At 44.8% G+C, this 18,072-nt stretch overlaps 1 protein-coding gene across 1 annotated transcript in view; it reads right to left on the minus strand.

Annotated features, from left to right (window-relative positions):
- Positions 1 to 7,932: 7,932 nt before the first annotated feature.
- The window catches only part of LOC145814969 (tropinone reductase homolog At5g06060-like), a 41,238-nt gene continuing 31,098 nt past the window's right edge, over positions 7,933 to 18,072 (minus strand). Inside the window, exons 5-6 of the mRNA XM_082911933.1 lie at positions 8,046 to 8,259; positions 7,933 to 7,943 (exon numbers count right to left, since the gene is read on the minus strand). Of these exons, the coding sequence (XP_082768059.1) occupies positions 7,933 to 7,943; positions 8,046 to 8,259 (225 nt within the window). The remainder of the gene's footprint in view (positions 7,944 to 8,045; positions 8,260 to 18,072) is intronic.

Below are 18,072 nucleotides of genomic sequence, written 5' to 3' on the forward strand. Positions count from 1 at the left end.
AACCCAATCCTCCAATATCACACAAGAGTGGAATAAAATTCTGGTGGTTCATTTCAAACTGTGATCAGTACAATAAATAGGAATAAAGTGAACCACTCTGCTAAAGTTTAGCACCCAATATCACACTAAAATAGGAACAAACCCACTATCTCACTAAACTAGGAACAACCCAACAAAATAGGAACAACCTAACACAAATCTGATAAACATGAATATGAAATTTAGATTCTCCTAATGTCAAGTAAAGACTTATTCAACTGATTTATTGCAACTAAAGTCCTGCTCCAATGGAAACATAACAGGATCAATGTCAACAGTACTGGAATTGTACCCAACTTGGATTCTGTGGTTTCAATTTCAAGTATCAATTGTTATTATTATTATTATTATTATTTTATAGAATGATGAATTTGATGACTAGATTCTCGCAGGACAATGGTGTGGATTGCACCCATCATGGCCAATAAGATCAAGGCACTCATTTAAAAATTAAAAATAAAAATAAAAATTCAGTTAATTTTTTTGTTGGGCCAATAGATAATGTTAATGTAAATTGTAAATTGTGTAAATTACCACACCACCAACTCCACCTACCATCTCCACTACCACCCACCACCTCCACTATCATCCACTACCACCACTCACCTACCTCACCTACTCCCAAATCCTCTCCTATATAATAGCTTGCAATATACAAAATATATACAACAATCTTGTAATTATCAATTAATCAATAATATACATCATATTGGTTAACATGGTATCAGAGCAAGGTTAAGAGTTTCGTATTTGTTTTTTGCGTCACCGGCGGGCGGCAACCTCGCCTTACCCGCCCGCCGGACCTCAATCTAGTCCGCTAAGATTTTTTTTTTTTTCACATACCTCGCCAGAGCAAAACCTCCATACCTCTGCGTCGTCGGCTTCATTGCCGTGGCCCGATGCGCCTGGCTCCGCCGCCGCCCCCAACAACGGCCTCAACCAGACGATCCTCCAGTCGCTTCCGAGGTTCACTTACGGCTGTTCCTCCACCTGCACCACTTGCTGCAACTGCCCCAGAGGAATCAAACCCGTAAATAGAGGGCTTCCTTGCTGGAGAGGATGAAAGGTTAGTCGGGTAACTTGCCCGACGTTGGTTCATGTTCTGGCGTATCTGATGCGCAGTGGGAGATTGTAATTGGGTGGTGGTGGTGGTAACTTTGGGCGAAAGGCCCTGCAATTGAGACAATAAGGAAGGATCGAGAGATCCAAAAATATCATCGAGGTTAGTTGGCTTCAATTCCCCAATCTTACTGTATGGGGAAGAGAGACCAGTCAATTCATCAATCAATTGTCGTTGCTGTTGCTGCTGGTGGTGGTGTTGGTTACGGAGACCTTCCAATCCAAGCAATTCCATTTCAAGTTCGAAATCTCTAGCACTCAAAGCAGTCTTAAGCCGGCTACCGGGTAGCTGCAGCGTAGGCGGAGAGAGGGAAGAGAGCCCTGTGTGTGTCTTCTCTATCCTTCTCTAACCCGTCTGTGCAAGATTAGGCAGCCTTTACTCTCTCTAGCGAGCTCAACGCACATCTCTCTCTCTCAGCATGATGACTCTTTAATCAGCCGACAATCTTCATCGTCCTCGGCCTAGAACAGAAATTTTATCTGAGAAAGCAAGAACAGAGAACCTAAAATAATGGGTTGTTTTCTTGCGTGTTTTGGGTCTTCCATAGATCGGAAACGCCGAAATCAAAGCAAGAACAAGGTCCTCCCTCGAGGCCAATTGCAGAGACATGGAAACCAGAAGCCTCCACAACCCATTGTCTCTTCAGAACAGGACATCTCTGCACTAACCCACGTGATCCTACTCACCAATGCACTTTCACCTCTTTCTCTCTCCTCCAACCCCACTCCACTTTCTTTTCTTTTATTTTTCTATGTCTATGTTTATTCTAATCTACTCTTCAAAGCACACCCACACCCACCATGGTTTATTTATTACAACACAAATTCTCCCACGGCACTCCCATTCCTTTTTATTATTCACGACCTGACTTGCACCCACGTTTTCACCATTTTTCTTTTATTTTACTATATCTATCTATATATATATATATTTAAAAAAAAAAAAAAAAAAAAAAAAAAAACATACACCCCTATTTTTCTTATCCTCCATCCACAAATATTTTTCTCTTTTTTTTTCTTTATCCATTGTTTTATTTTATTTTCTTTTTCTTATTACACAAAACAACATTCACAAAATCACACCAACAACATTCCACCACCTTGTCATTTTATTCATATCAGGGGCTCCCCCCGATCACAATTTTACACACAAAAAAAAAAAAAAAAAAAAAAAAACAACAACAACAACAACAACAACAAACCAAAACAGTGGCATTTTTTCTTCTCTACTCTGCCGCCGGTCTTTTCTTCTTGCCTCTGTCCTGGGCGGCCCTTGCCGGTGTTGCCTCCGTGTTTCCCACTCCACTGGGCACGATCACTACTCCCTGCTCCTCCACTGCAGCATATGGCGGCCCTCCAAATCGGAACATCACGGTGGCCTTCCGCTTCAGCTCCTTGTTTTCTGCCCTTAGCACGCTTATCTCTGCTCGCGCATCCTTATACATGCGTTGGAGCAGAGCCAGCTGGGAGTTTAATTGCTGCACCTCATTTGTCCTACTTTGCAGCCGGTGCGACAAGTTTGTGACCGCCGTCATGGACTCCACACATGCCTTCAAAGTATACTGATTAGCCTCCACATCCGTTTGCACTGCCATTTTTTGCTCCACCGACTGCATCGGAAAGTTCAACGGAGCAAACCCAGTGGTGTTTGGTTGAGGTTCACGGGACACCGCACCAGTTCTCTCTCCTGTGGACTCGTTGAGATCGGGAAAGAGAGTGAGCAGCCCACGGGAAGACGAGGCCATTTTCTGGGCAACAGAGTGTTACAGAATATCTCTCACAACAGAGTGTTACAGACTATCTCTCTCAGCAATCTCAGCAAAACGACCTCTCTTTCTCAGCAAAACGAAGAATTTTTCAAAGGTTTCTCTCAGTTTTTTCTGTCTCAGTTTCTGCCTCCTCCGCTTCGGTTTATAACGACCATGACACAGAGGCAGCCACGCGCATCGCGCGCCTTTTGACGCCGACAACCTGGCACGCCTTTTCATGGCACGCCTTTTCATGGCACGCCTTTTCATGACTCAGGCACGCCTTTTGATGACACGCCTTTTGAGGGCACGACTTTTGAGGACTCGATATCTACATCCATGTATATCTTTTGGGCAGCCTATCTACACACTCATCCAGTGTCTTCTACACCAGTCAGCTTTATCAATCCCTTTGTTTCAACCTCAAATAGGTTTCTATCTTCACACCTATTTGAGTTTGAGGGGGGGTTATACACCGTATCATGTTCAAGCCACCTCATGGCGCACTCCCTAAGTCGCCCCCTTGGTGCACCACCACAATCTTCTACAACGGTCCGACATGACCCCGTAAACTGTCCTGCTACAACGGTCCGACATGACCCCATAAACTGTCTTCAACAACGGTCTGACACGACCACACAGTGTCTGCTACAACGGTCCGACATGACCCCATAAACTGTCCCGACATTGATTCCGGTCAGCTTCTACTACGGTCCGACATGACCCCATAAACTGTCCCGACATTGCTCCCGGTCAGCTGCTACATCGGTCCGACATGACCCCGTAAACTGTCTTCTACAACGGTCCGACATGACCCCGTAAACTGTCCTGCTACAACGGTCCGACATGACCCCGTAAACTGTCTTCTACAACGGTCCGACATGACCCCGTAAACTGTCTTCTACAACGGTCCGACATGACCCCATAAACTGTCTGCTACATCGGTCTGACACGACCACACAGTGTCTGCTACAACGGTCCGACATGACCCCGTAAACTGTCTGCTACAACGGTCCGACACGACCATACAGTGTCTCCTATCCCATTTTTAATTTTATTTGTCAGCTTATTTTTCTGTTTTGTTACTCTCTTCAAACTCAAGTTGGTTAGTTCCTATCCTCCTTGAGTTTGAGGGGGGCTGTTAATGTAAATTGTAAATTGTGTAAATTACCACACCACCAACTCCACCTACCATCTCCACTACCACCCACCACCTCCACTATCATCCACTACCACCACTCACCTACCTCACCTACTCCCAAATCCTCTCCTATATAATAGCTTGCAATATACAAAATATATACAACAATCTTGTAATTATCAATTAATCAATAATATACATCATATTGGTTAACAGATAATATCAGATCAGTAAAATACATGGTCATCATTCCCATCTAAGTTGACAGAATGTAAGAGCTACACCCTTACATGGAGTGTTATTTTTAAGATAAAAATATCTTAAACATCTTCAAATTTACAAATATTCCACTCTCCTTCCCCATTTTACAATTTTCCCCAATACTCCCTTACCACCACCCCCAACCCTTCCCTTCCCACTACTATTTCCGTTGGTTGCACATATTTGGTGTTGTCATAGTTGCATTGGCTTAATATATCTTACCATTTATATTTATTGCCAATGCAGTGATAAAACATGATATAATGAATAAATGTGGTCATCATTGCGTTATTCCCTAACATCCTCCGTCCTCAGTGTTCCCTCTATGTTTCAAGAGTGGTTGATTATCCACCATTTTGCCGTCCAGTGTCCATTATTAATTATTAATTGGAGTAATACTACGCATGCTATTTTCTCATTTTTCTTGTTTGGGGGGGGGAATAAAATTACTACAGATTCATGACAAATTTTATGATTTTAATTATTAATGTGTATACAGTTTACCATTTATTTATAATTTTTTAAAGTGTACACTGCACTGAAATTTCCCCTTCTTTTTTCCTTGAGTAAATTAAATTACATCATAAAATTGGCTCTTTTTTTTTTTTAACTGGTGTGACGCTAAGCATCCTATCTTCTCATTTTTTTCACCCCGAGTAAGTTAAATTTCATCCTAAAATTGTTTTTTTGTCATTTTTAACTTTAAAAAAAAAAAATACAGATTTTTTGAAAGAGTTAGGTTTACCTTGTGCTTTTGTCAATTCTCAACTTCTGTGTCATTTTGCTTTTACCCATTCTTTGTTTTGGAGAGGACATTATTTAATTCTGCTATCCAATTGTTGAGGATTGCACTCATTATAAAGTATTGCATTGTTTGTTTTGGTAAAAATATTATCTTGTGTTTAGTTAAAACCTTGAAACTAAATTGACATGGTGTTGTCAGGTGATAGTTGTGGTGGTGATACTAGTAAAACTTTAAATTTGAAAAACAATTTCCCACCTTCCAAAATTAGAAAACATTTTCCTAACAAATTGAACAAAATATATATATATATATATTTTTTTTTTGATTTTGATTTTCTATTATGCCAAATGCCAAAAAATGTGATAACCATTTTTCAAAATATATTTTTTTGCCCAAACAAAACAGAGCAATTAGATCAGTATTGCTACGAGTCCAAAACCATTGTTTCCAACAATAACTTGCATGTTGGGAGTTCCTTTGTGGTCTAAATATTAATTATTAATTGGAGTAATCAGACAGATCCAGCAGCATAACCAGGATCACAAAATAGCTCAATCTTTGGGAAATTATTTGGGAGTTCCTTTGTGGTCTAAATAAATGCTCAAGTAAACAAGATTTTCAATAATTATATATTTATTGATAAAATGAACAAAAAACTATCTGGTTGAAAAGCAAATATGCTTTCTATGACTGGGGCGATATTAACAAATGGTTCGATCACTTAACCAACCACAGACATCATCTTTTTTATTGACCAGGGTGAACAAAACTTCGAAAATAAGCCATTTCATCTTGACAGCCACGAATAACAGAGTTTTGCAGTAAAAAGTTCATTAATGTTGTGTTTGGTCGGGAATTTGGGGAGGGATTTGGAAAGGAAAAGGAAAAAGGCGTGTGAAACTATGTGAAATGTAATTATATTTTTTTCATATTTTACCTACTTTTTCCATTTCCCTTGCCAAATCCCTCCTCAAATCCCTCAACCAAACACAACATAAGAAAACAAAACAATTCAGACAAACAAATCATAAAGGAGACGTTATAAACATTTGATATCACTCCACAAATTGAGTACCGAGGGTATCAAAATTTTGCCATTGTCTTCTCCCCCTAATTAACTGAGAAACTGTAAAACCCAAGTTGTGTGTAGGATTATTTTATTGGATAGATTAGTAATTAAATTAATTTATATGGGTCATTTATTAATATCAAAGAATTAGTTATGAGATGGCATTATATTTCCTATTACTTAGATGGGTAATTTTGTAACTTTGAGAAATTAGGTTAATAAGCCCACCTATTGTGGCTTTAAGTCTTGGAAAACAAACAAAACAGAGGCTATGAATTGCTCCATAGGCGGCTAGGGTTTGAGAAGGTAAAAGAAAAAAAAAAAAAGAAAAAAAGAGAAGAGAGGCTTGTACTGCAGAAAGGGTTTGGAAGAGTTAAAGGTGAAGGCAGCAACAAGGGTTTGGAAAAGTTAAAAATTAAAGAAAAGAAACCCAAACCAAGAAAGAGGGAGGATTCATAATAGTGATGGTTTTGCTTTATTCATCACTTAGGTAAGATTTATTTTATTGTATTCCTATCTATGATTTTAGTGTTAATATATCAATAGATGATTTTATGGGCATATATAATTAAATAGATATATTGATGTAGTCTATGTTGGGGGTCTCAATTTTGCTCAATTTTAGAGTGTATTTGGCATCCCATTTGGGTGGTTCATAATTTGAGATTGATATGTGATGGGCTAAGTTTAATGGTGGTGTATTTGTGGGATACACGATTGACTACGAGCAATTACAATTTTTTTACATATATATATATATATATATATAAACAAGAGAATAATATGGGTTGAGAATTTCTGAAGCCGTGATGGCTTTGTTTTGATGCTAAATCGTGGGAGTTCCTAATAGACTATTGGGTTAATTTATTCTATTGTTGTTACAAGAAGAGATGGATGGGTGCACATAATAATTGTTTATGCGGTGTAATATTTTATTAGGTTTGTGAGATTGAGGTGGATCTTGGTAATTTGAGATTAGCTTGGGAAATATTATTTTAGCTGTTTGAGGTAAGTAACCCTCTATCACTGTTGGTTCATTTTTATTCCTACTGAATCGTTTAAAATTATAAATATTTATTTATAGCTTTCATGTTCTCTTAAAATAAAATATGGGTCAAGTATAAAACAATATCGAATATTATTATGAAAGTTATTTGAATATTTTGTGAAACTATTCTGAAAATTGTACCAAATGTTTATTCCGAAAACATCGAATATTTTATTTAAAAGTTGTGTATTGTTTGAATTTTGAACATCACTCTAGTCTGACTATGATTTGGACCCTAGCCAATGGGGGTTATTTATTGGCACATAAACTAGTTTCTTTTGGGGCTTTACCACTGGCCTATGTGTGGTTCTGGGCCTTGTCACAGGCTATGTGACTGTAGTCAATAAGACTTGGGTTTTGTGAATCAAATCATTGAACCATCTGAATATCGAACCATCGATTTGAACAACAAATTACTTTGAATTATCTTGTTGGCTTTTCATTTAAAATGTATTGTACATTGTTTATTTTTAGCTATGAAACCACCTTACAAATAATTGTTCATTTGTTGAACTGTAGAAAAAATTATATTTATTGGTTATCGATTTATTTATTTATTTTTGTATACTTGATCCAGCTAGCAGTGATGGTTGGTTATTTACTGGGCTATCTAGCTTACCCTTATTTTTTTTCAGATTCTGAAAAGTAGAGCTGCGCGGGATCTTTGTTTTACATGTGGGAGTGCTGAGAGTAGAACCATGATTTAAGTACTTGGATTATTGTTTTGTTAGTGAATTAAATTAGTAGACTTTGTGGACATTTTCATATGAGAACTATTTATTTTTATGGATTTTGGCATTTTGACAATTAAGGATTTAATTTGAGTATTGTATTTTGTGGGTTATGTGATTGGATTCTTAGCCTTGCATGCTCACTTATATGAGTGTGCGGCGTTGTCACAGAGCTTGGGGCGTGACAGAAACCATGCACAGTCATTCCTCCCTCAACGGAAATAATCTGCCCGGTGATGTAAGACGAAGCAGGCATAAAGAGAAATGCCACCAAGGATGATACTTCCTTGGGCTCTCCAGGGCGTCTTAGAGGAGTTTGAGATATTATTTTATCCAGGAACTCTTTGTTTTCCAGCAACTGCAAAGGGATAGAAATTTCAGAATCAGGAGAAGTGTTTTGTCATACGAATAAAGGAATACTTTTGGGTATAATTTAACCAACACAATTGCTTTCAGCCAAGTCACCTAAGTTCAGAAGTAGCCTATGATCACTGGTGCAAAAGATAAGAAAAAAAAGTAGGTACAAAATCGGTAACTAGTAACTCCTTTCGCTTTCTCTACAAATCCCTACATTAGAGATTCAACATGTCGATTTAAAGAGAACAATTTCTCCATTTTTCCTTTTTTACTCCATTTCTCTTCTATCAAGCTATCCAAATAGGTCATTTGAGAATAGGGAGTTCTTTTTCTTTTCTTCTCTCCAAATCACCCCCAATCCAAATGAGATGTTAGAGATTGATGCAGGAGATATTCTTTGTAAACATAGTAGAAATAACATTTGGAAAATGTTAAAAATATATTAAATCTTCACAAATAAAGGATTCATACCATAGAAATTGACATGGGTAAGCCCATAAAAATTATAGCCCACCGTTTAAAGTTCAATACATATCTCAAATACTAAAGTCCAATACATATCTCAAATACTAAAGCCCAGCACTGCTAAAGCCCCACATAGCAATAAGAACCAATGACATCAAGACACGTAGCGAGAGAAGGGCAAGCCACATCAATAGACAAAGATCTGCAAAGTTATTGCCACGGCACATCGCCATTAATGAGGCCCCTTACAGCATTTATTGCGATAACCCCTCTCCGTCGGGACAGCATGCCCTCACCTTGAACAAGGTAAGCTACATCATAGACTTTCGGCCAAGGTGACAGGTTGGAAGGGACAACGAAATGATTACCAGAGGATATAAGCAGACGTTGAAGACAAGAAGAAGGTTAAGCTTTTCTATCTCTAATCTATCTCTACAATCCACTTCTCTTCCTAACTTACTCGTCGGAGGGTTCGCTGGGGGACTCCTCGTTCCCCATTGGACTTTTATGCAGGTTCCCTCGTGGGCTTGGTCATTTGGACATAGGCTTGAGGAGCGTGGATCAGTTCGACCCGTTCTATCATCACGAACTGCATCATCAGTTGGCGCCGTCTGTGGGAAACGCTTTGCTCCGTGCGCCAGTTGTGCTCATTGTCGCCGGAAACCCTGTCCCAACAACCTTTTCTTGCTACCCATCAAAGTGTATGGTCACGACTAGATCCATGGCTTCTCACCATAACGCTGTCGACCACCAAACCGACCCCCCCAATCCAAACAACCCACCACAGTATTTCATCAAGCTTGCCAACAGCATTAACCGCATGGCCAAGCAAAACCAAGCCCTGATAAATGCTCCACTCCAAAGAAACCTTCCTATGCCTCCTCCACCACCTCCAGATATTCCTTCCAACCAAGAACGAGCCCCGAGCCATACTATCCTGCAGCCTAATCCACCCAACTTGGAAGGCTTACAACCTCTTCCCCCAAATATAAATCCACCACCTCGACCCCTACATCCATCGGTCCCGGCACCAACCCCTGAAGGAGAGGCCAGTAGCATCTAGCCCCCGCTGCCCTCCGGTGGAGACAACATTCCTCTCTGGGACGTAGAACTCCAAGCCATGAAGCTCCAACTCCAAGGGGTCATGCAAAACATCCAGCATAAACCCTCTACCACAGCCAACTCGCTATTCGTTGCCTCCATCCGGGATAAACCTCTACCCCCCAAGTTCAAAATGCCCACTATCGACTCTTTTGATGGTACGACGGACCCAGTCGACCACTTGGAGACCTACAGGACCCTCATGATCCTCTATACTTTCCCTGACGAAATCATGTGTCGGGCTTTCCCCGTGACACTCAAAGGGTTAGCTCGACTTTGGTTTAATCAACTGCTAGCAGACTCTATCTCCACTTTCCAGCACCTCAGTGACTCTTTCCTCAGCCATTTCATTGGAGCCCAGCGCCAGCGGCGTCCGACAACCTAACTCCTCAGCATCCGTCAGACCGAGGGGGAGTCGCTACGCAGTTTCGTTACCCGCTTCAACACCGAAGCCCGCAAGTAGCGAAAAATGATGACAAGGTCATCCTTACGGCTTTCATGGCCGGTCTGCGATCGTCTGACTTCCTTTTCTCTCTCTCTAAAACCCCCCCGACCTCCATGGCACCCCTACTCTCCAAAGCCCAAAAATACATGAATGCTGAAGATTCCCTAGCCGCCCGGCAAGATCCTATAACCAAAAACCCGACCCCTAGAGAAAAGAGAAAAGATTTAGAAACCAGAAATACCCAGTACAATAACCAAACATCTCAGTACACTGACCGACCCCCCAGAACCGACCGGTCGGCCCTAGCCCGACCGCCCGACTGGTTCCAGCCAGACCGCCCGGCCAGTTCGAGCGGTACACCCCCCTAAACTCCCTCATGGAACAAGTCCTCCATCAGATCCAGCGGGACTACCCCCTAAAATGGCCCCAACCATCACGGACTCCTTCTAATCGGAAAGACCAGTCCAAATATTGCCGTTTTCACCAGGATCACGGCCATAATACCGAGGAGTGTGTTAACCTCAAAAATCAGGTCGAGGGCTTGATTCGTTAAGGACACCTCAGCCGATTCACAGATACTCGCCCTCAGCAGAGGCAGTGAACTGAACCCATCAGAAACAACCGCTGGCGCACCCCTCCCCGACAGCCAGCACAGCCTAACCAAGGTCATGATCGCCCTCCACAGAAACCTCAGGCACAAGGTAACCCCACCCCACCTGTTGGAGAAATCAGAGTTATCTTCGGCAGGCTTGCTTGTGGAGGACCATCCCGGTCGGCTCAGCGGGCAGAACTCAGGAAAATAAGGCAGGGCTTAGAAAAAAAAGTTGCCACGTTGGACCGACCCTCCAAACACCCCAGGCAGTGGACCGAGCCTATCACCTTTATGGACGCCAACTGCACAAGCATCCGTTATCCTCATGACGACCCTCTCGTCATTTCCACCCTCCTCTCCAATTACCAGGTCAGACGGGTTCTCGTCGACAACGGCAGTTCTTCAGACATCATCTTTCTCAATTGCTTCCGCCAGCTTAAGATTGTGGAAGAAAGTCTGTCTCCCCTCCAAAACCCTTTGGTCGGTTTCACTAGCGACCGGGTGACCTCCATCGGCTTCATCAATCTTCCTATCACAATTGGCGAGTACCCGAGGCAGACCACAAAGTTGCTCACCTTCCTTGTTGTTGACTACCCCTTTGTCTACAACATCATCCTTGGACGCACTGCCCTAAATGCTTTCCAAGCTATTACATCCACTTACCACCTTGCCATCAAGTTCCCCACCGATCTTGGGGTCGGAACAGTGAGGAGAGAGCAGACCGTGGCCAGAGAATGTTATGTCGCCTCACTTAAAGAAGTCAAGCTGAAGGAGGCTATTATCATTGAAGAACTCGATGTCAGAGATGAAGACGAGCTGGTCAGAGGAGAACCAGTGGAGGAGCTCGTCGAAGTCCTCGTCGACCCTACCAACCCAGCCAAAACCGCCAAGATCAGCAGCCAACTATCCCCCCAAGCCAAGGCCGACCTCACTGCCCTCCTGGTTGAACACAACAACATGTTTGCCTGGACTCACTCCGATATGCCGGGTATTGATCCCTCCTTCATCAGCCACCGTTTCAGTGTTGAGCCCCACTTCCGACCTATCCGCCAGAAGCAGCGCATTTTTCACCCGGAACGCAATAACCTTATTGCTTCTGAAGTAGACAAATTCCTTGAGGCACAGTTTATCACTAATGTGGACTACCCCAGATAGCTGTCGAATGTGGTTCTGGTTCGTAAAAACAATGGTAAATAGCGACTCTGTGTCAACTACTCCGACCTCAACTGAGCTTGCCCTAAGGACAGCTACCCTCTCCCTCGCATAGATCTGCTGGTCGACGCCACGGCCGGTCATCAAATGCTCAGTTTCATAGATGCCTTCTCTGGATACAACCAAATCTTGATGCACCCATCTGACCAGGAGCACACCTCTTTCATCACCGATCAAGGCACCTACCATTACCGTGTGATGCCATTTGGGTTGAAGAATGCCGGGGCCACTTAAAAACGGTTGGTCAATACCATCTTCCATCATCAGATAGGCCGAAACATGGAAGTATATGTCGATGACATGCTGGTCAAGAGCAAGCTCTCCATCGATCATCTGGCCGACCTGCGAGAAACCTTCGCCACCCTACGAAAGTACCAGATGAAACTCAATCCGAAAAAATCTGCCTTCGGCGTAGGATCTGGGAAGTTTTTGGGATTCATGGTCAGTCAGCGGGGCATCGAGGCTAACCCCGAAAAGATCAAGGCCTTAATCGAAATGCAGTCACCCAGAACGGTCAAGGAGGTTCAGAGGCTTACTGGCCGAGTGGCCGCCCTCAACCGCTTCATTTCCCGAGCAACAGATAAGTGCCACCCCTTCTTCAAAGTCCTTCGACAAACTTTTGAATCGACAACAGAATCTGAAGAGGCCTTTCAACAGTTGAAACAGTGCATGGCTAACCCCCCCTCTACTTTCTCAAGCCATCACGGGTGAACCCATCTTCCTCTATCTAGCCGTGTCACACACTGCAGTCAGTGCAGCACTCGTCAGGGAAGACAGCTCTGTCCAGCGACCGGTCTACTACATCAGTCGGGCTCTTCGGGGGGCGGAACAGAACTACCCATTGTTAGAAAAAATGTCCTTGGCCTTGGTCACCGCCTCCAGACGACTCCGCCCTTACTTCCAAGCCTATTCCATAGTGGTCCTCACTGACCAACCGTTGAAGAAGATAATGCAACAACCAGAGTTTTCCGGCAGGCTTATGCAATGGTCGGTCGAACTCAGTCAGTTTGATATCTCCTATCTGCCTCGGACAGCAATTAAAAGACAGGCTGTTGCTGACTTCATCCTGGAATTCACTAACCTCACCCCAGCCACAACTCCTCCACCCCCACCAACCTCTACCGAGCCAGAAGACCCCCATTCTTGGACCCTCAACGTCGACGGATCATCCCGCAAAGAAGGCAGTGGGGCTGGTCTCATCCTCACCGCCCCTGACGGTGGTTATTTCAAATGTGCTCTCCGCTTCCTGTTCGACGCAAGCAATAATGAGGCCGAATATGAGGCACTGATAACAGGTCTCCGCCTAGGCGGAGACATCGGTGTCAGCCACATCCGGGTGTTCAGCGATTCCCAGCTTATCGTCAGAAAAATTACGGGAGAATTTGACGCCAAGGAGGACACCATGCAGGCATATAGGGATATTGCTCTCCCCCTTGCTCGCCTCTTCAATACCTTCCACATCAAGCACATCCCTCGAGCTGAAAACTCCAAGGCAGATGAGATGGCCCAATTGGCTTCTGCAGACCAGTCAGACCTCAACCACGGTGTCCGCCTCGAATACCTGTCCCACCTGGCCATCTCCTCCAACCTGTAGGAAGTCTACTTCCTCCAAGACGAACCTATCCCGTGGGCGGCAGACATCTTTCTATATCTGACAATGGGGGAACTTCCAAACGACAAACAGCAGGCCGCCAAAGTCAGGGCCCGGTCGTCCAACTACATTCTTGTCAGCGACCTCTTATAAAAACGTGATTTTTCACGCCCATACCTTAGATGCCTCAATCCTGCTCAAGAAACCTACGTGATGAGGGAAATCCATGAGGGTATCTGTGGTAATCATTCGGGCGCCCGGTCTCTAGCCCACAAAATACTTCGCACTGGTTATTTCTGGCCTACTCTTAATCAGGATGCGACAGACTTTGTGCTCAAATGTGATAAGTGCCAACATTTTGCCAACATCCCCCATGCTTCTCCTACAGAATTGATCACGCTTTGCAGCCTTTACCCATTCGCCAAATGGGAGATCGACCTGGTTGGCCCATTGCCCACTGGCCGAGGCCAAACCAAATTCGCAATTGTTGCCATCGACTACTTCACTAAATGGGTGAAAGCAGAACCCCTTGCTACCATTACTGAGCGGAACACAACCCGATTCATCTGGCAGTCAATCGTATACAGGTTTGGCATCCCTCAAACCATTGTCTCCGACAACGGCAAACAATTCGACAACGCCAAGTTCAGGAAATTCTGTGCAGAACTCCAAATCCAGCCATGTTTCTCTTCCCCAGGTCATCCCCAAGCCAATGGCCAAGTTGAGGTCACCAACCGTTCTCTCCTGAAGATCATCAAAACCAAGTTGGAAGCTGTTAAGGGACTCTGGACTGAGGAATTACCCAATGTACTCTGGGCTTACCGCACCACCGCTTGGACTCCCACTAGGGAGACCCCCTTTCGCCTAACATACGGCGCTGAGGCGGTCATCCCAGTAGAAGTCGGTCTGCCAACCCCAAGGGTTTTACTCCCGAATCCAGAACTAACCGAAGAGCTGCGTCGGGCAGACCTAGATCTGATTGAAGAACTCTGAGAAACCACCGCTGTCAGACGGGCCGCATACCAACAGAAAATGAGAACACACTACAACCGCAAAGTCAGACCGAGGGAATTCGCCGTGGGGGACCTTGTTTTGCGAGAAGTAACTCTTGCCACCAAAAATCCGACTGAGGGCTAACTGGAAGCCAAGTGGGAGGGACCTTACATTGTGAAAGCCAGACCACGTCCGGGCACTTACCGACTTCAGGACATGAAAGGTCGAGACCTCCCCCATCCATGGAACGCTGAGCATTTGAAGCGCTATTTTCAATAAAAGTTGTATTTTTGTATTGTCCAATTGCTGTATGTTCTTTTTGACAATCTGCACACTTGAATGTTCTCATTTTCTCCTCATATGGTGTAAATCTATGATCCAATGGGCTACACTTTATATGACAGCAAGCTTATATCTTAGTTATCTGTGGTATTCCAATAACGCTTTGATTGCAGCCTCAGCCAGACTGAGCATGAAGAGCTCGGCCAGACCAAGTCACTAAAAGCCTCAGTCAGACTGAGCACAAAAAACCTCAGCCAGACTGAGCATGAAGAGCTCGGCCAGACCGAGTCACTTAAAGCCTCAGCCAGACTGAACAATAAAAGCACGTCCAAACTAAGTTACTTCAAGCCCCAGCTAGGCCGAGCCACCATTGCAACTTCATGATCGTAAGCATAATGGCCATACTTAGTCAAATTCCAGTCCAACGTTTTCCAAATTAGACTAGTTCCTTACTGGGTTGGGATTCACAAACTTCGAATCTTTAACACTCTTACAAGCTAAACTTCACTCTGCATTGAGTTTTTCTCACATTCACTCCGCATTGAATTTTTCTTACAAGTCAAACTCCACTTTACATTGAGTTTTCCTTACAGTCCCTCTGCATTGAGGTTGCCTTACGTTTTAAACTTCACTTTACATTGAGTTTTCCTTACATTTTACACTTCATAATGATTTATACACAAGCCTTATACAAGTCACAATTCTCATTCATTTCAGATGCACAAAACAAAAGCAATAGCATGAAAACACGACTCAAAATTTTATTTATTCACAAACTTGCACATAAGTTTATTACAGCCATTCAAAAAAAAAAAAAAAAAAAAAAAACAACCAAAACTCTAAGTACATATTTTCTCCACTCCACTCACTCTTCTTCTTCACTTGAGGCGAGATCTTCCTCTTCAATGCCCTCATCTAGGGGGGTCTGGGCCACGTCGTCTTCGTTAATTCTAACACTGCTGAAGTCTATGTCTGGGAACAGCTCTTCTGCTTTGCGCTTGAACATCTTCCAGCCACTGTCCTAGAATTCAACCATTTCGTGTTTATAGAAGTCCGACTACTGGAAACTCTGGATCACTTCGTCTTCACTCCTGCTCCCAGCGGTCGTCCTCGAAGGACCAGCCCCCCAGCCCCCTTTCTCGCCAAGTTGCTGGCGATAGCAGCATCGATGGCCATCTGAAAGTCAGCAAACGCCTTAAATTGCTCCACTGCTGCGATGTACAGATCGGGGTATGCTGCCCTTTCAGAGGCTGTCTTAGTTTTCTCTCTTTCTAGCTCCTTCTCCAACCTCGCCTTCTCCTCCATTGCCCTAGCACGCTCATCTTCTAGCTTCTTCGGCAACCCAGCAATCTTCAGGTTTGATTCATCATTTTCTTTGATTTGCTGGGCGCGCAGTTCCTCATTGCTGGTCATAGCCTCTTCAAATCGCTCGGTGGCGACCGTGCAGGCATTTTGAGCATCCCCCAGCTTCTTCTGCTCGCCAGCCAGCTGGAACTCGAGCGACACTACCTTGCAGCGTTCGTCTTCTAGCTCTAACTTGACCGCGAGCAGCTCATCATGGGCTCGAGCGGCAACATTGCACTGTACGATCGCCAACACCTCCATCTTCTTCGCCTCTTCCAATACCCTAGTGCAAACGCTCCGTGCGGGCCTGCTCCACCCTGCAGTTTCACTCCTCAAACTCTCAAGTTGGGCCTTTGCCTCCTCCAACTTGGCCTTCAGAAGCTTCACTTCACCTTTTGCAGCCGTCGCCTTTCTCAACAGAGCCCCTGCTAAAGTGGTCACCTCCATTTGGGCAGAGCACAGCCCCCTTAGCAGCTCAGCCTCATTGAACCTGGTGGCAGAGCGCACGGCTGCTTTGTCCACTACCCCTAAGAGAAGATCTGCTGTTGTCCTGGCTGGGCCTTCTTCTCCCTCCAGTCGCCCAACCACTGCGGGGGCGTGATAAATGGCATGCTTCAACCTGACCACCTCTCTTTGGGGCGCAGGCCCCCCCTTAGGCTGCTGTTCCATCACTTCCTCAGAGTCGGCTGACTCACTCTCCACTTGTATCTTGGGCATGGCACTCATGTGCGTTTCTCCCTCCTAGTCCCCCTGACCTTTATCCCCTTGCACATCTGGGACAACCACCCTTTCTGGGGTCACCCTCACTCCCTTCTCCCCTGCTTCCTCAGCCATAGGGGTGTCCTCCCCACCGACCCTCGCCTTCTTCGATCCAGGCGCATCTGCAACCCCCTTAGGGACACTCCTCATTTTCTTCTTCTTCTTCAGGGACTCTCCCTCCTTGTTCGCTCTTTCCTTCATTTGATCAACTGGGGGCAGTCGTGGCTCAAAACTGCCCAAGTCCTTCTCCCCTAGCGGCTTGGGGAGCGGTCGGATGCGTTCCCTCGCGATCAGCTTCGGAGCAGGCCCCAGTTGGGTCCCCTTGTACTTGTCCGCTCGAGCGAACAACCTCCTCTCCTCCTCCTCCCTTGTCTTCCTCTGCGCCTCTAACTCCTCCTTGCTGGATCCTCCTCCAACGGTTACGGCCCCAAGTCTAGGGCAAATAACTTTGAAGGCAGGACCAACTCGCCCCACCTTACCCCATTTTCTTCCCTCCATTCCCTCACCCTCTTCACTCGGTCCTCCGCCGCCTTGTCCAATTTGGGCTAAACCGATTTGGTGGGCACCTTCCATGTCGCGCGAATTCCCTCCTCACCGTTCGCTGTTACAAAAAACCATCTCGGCTTTCATCCCTTCACCGACGATGGGAGACCCGCCACCAGCCCTCGACCCGCCACCGCTTGCAGGGTGACCCAGGTCTCCTGCTGACCGGATGCCTTGTAAGAAGAGAAGAACTCGTCCACGGCCATTACCGTCCCCCCAGTCGCCTGCAACCAGGCACTTGCGCACACCATTGCTATCTTCCAGGCATTTGGCATCAGTTGCCTTGGCGCCGCCTCCAACCTGTTTAACACCTCCACCACCACTTGGGGGAGAGGTAGCCTCAAACCCCCTCGCAGCGCCTCCTCGTACAAACTGAACTCGCCTGGTCACACATCCGATGCCCTCTCCGTGGATTCGGGCAGTCTTAGCCCTATCTCCGACGGAATTTGATTCTTCTTCCTTATTCTCTCGAGCTCCTCCACTGTCA

This window comes from Camellia sinensis, unplaced genomic scaffold (assembly GCF_055761805.1).
Source record: "Camellia sinensis isolate YWXY unplaced genomic scaffold, ASM5576180v1 Unanchor14, whole genome shotgun sequence".
Taxonomy (NCBI): Eukaryota; Viridiplantae; Streptophyta; class Magnoliopsida; order Ericales; family Theaceae; genus Camellia; species Camellia sinensis.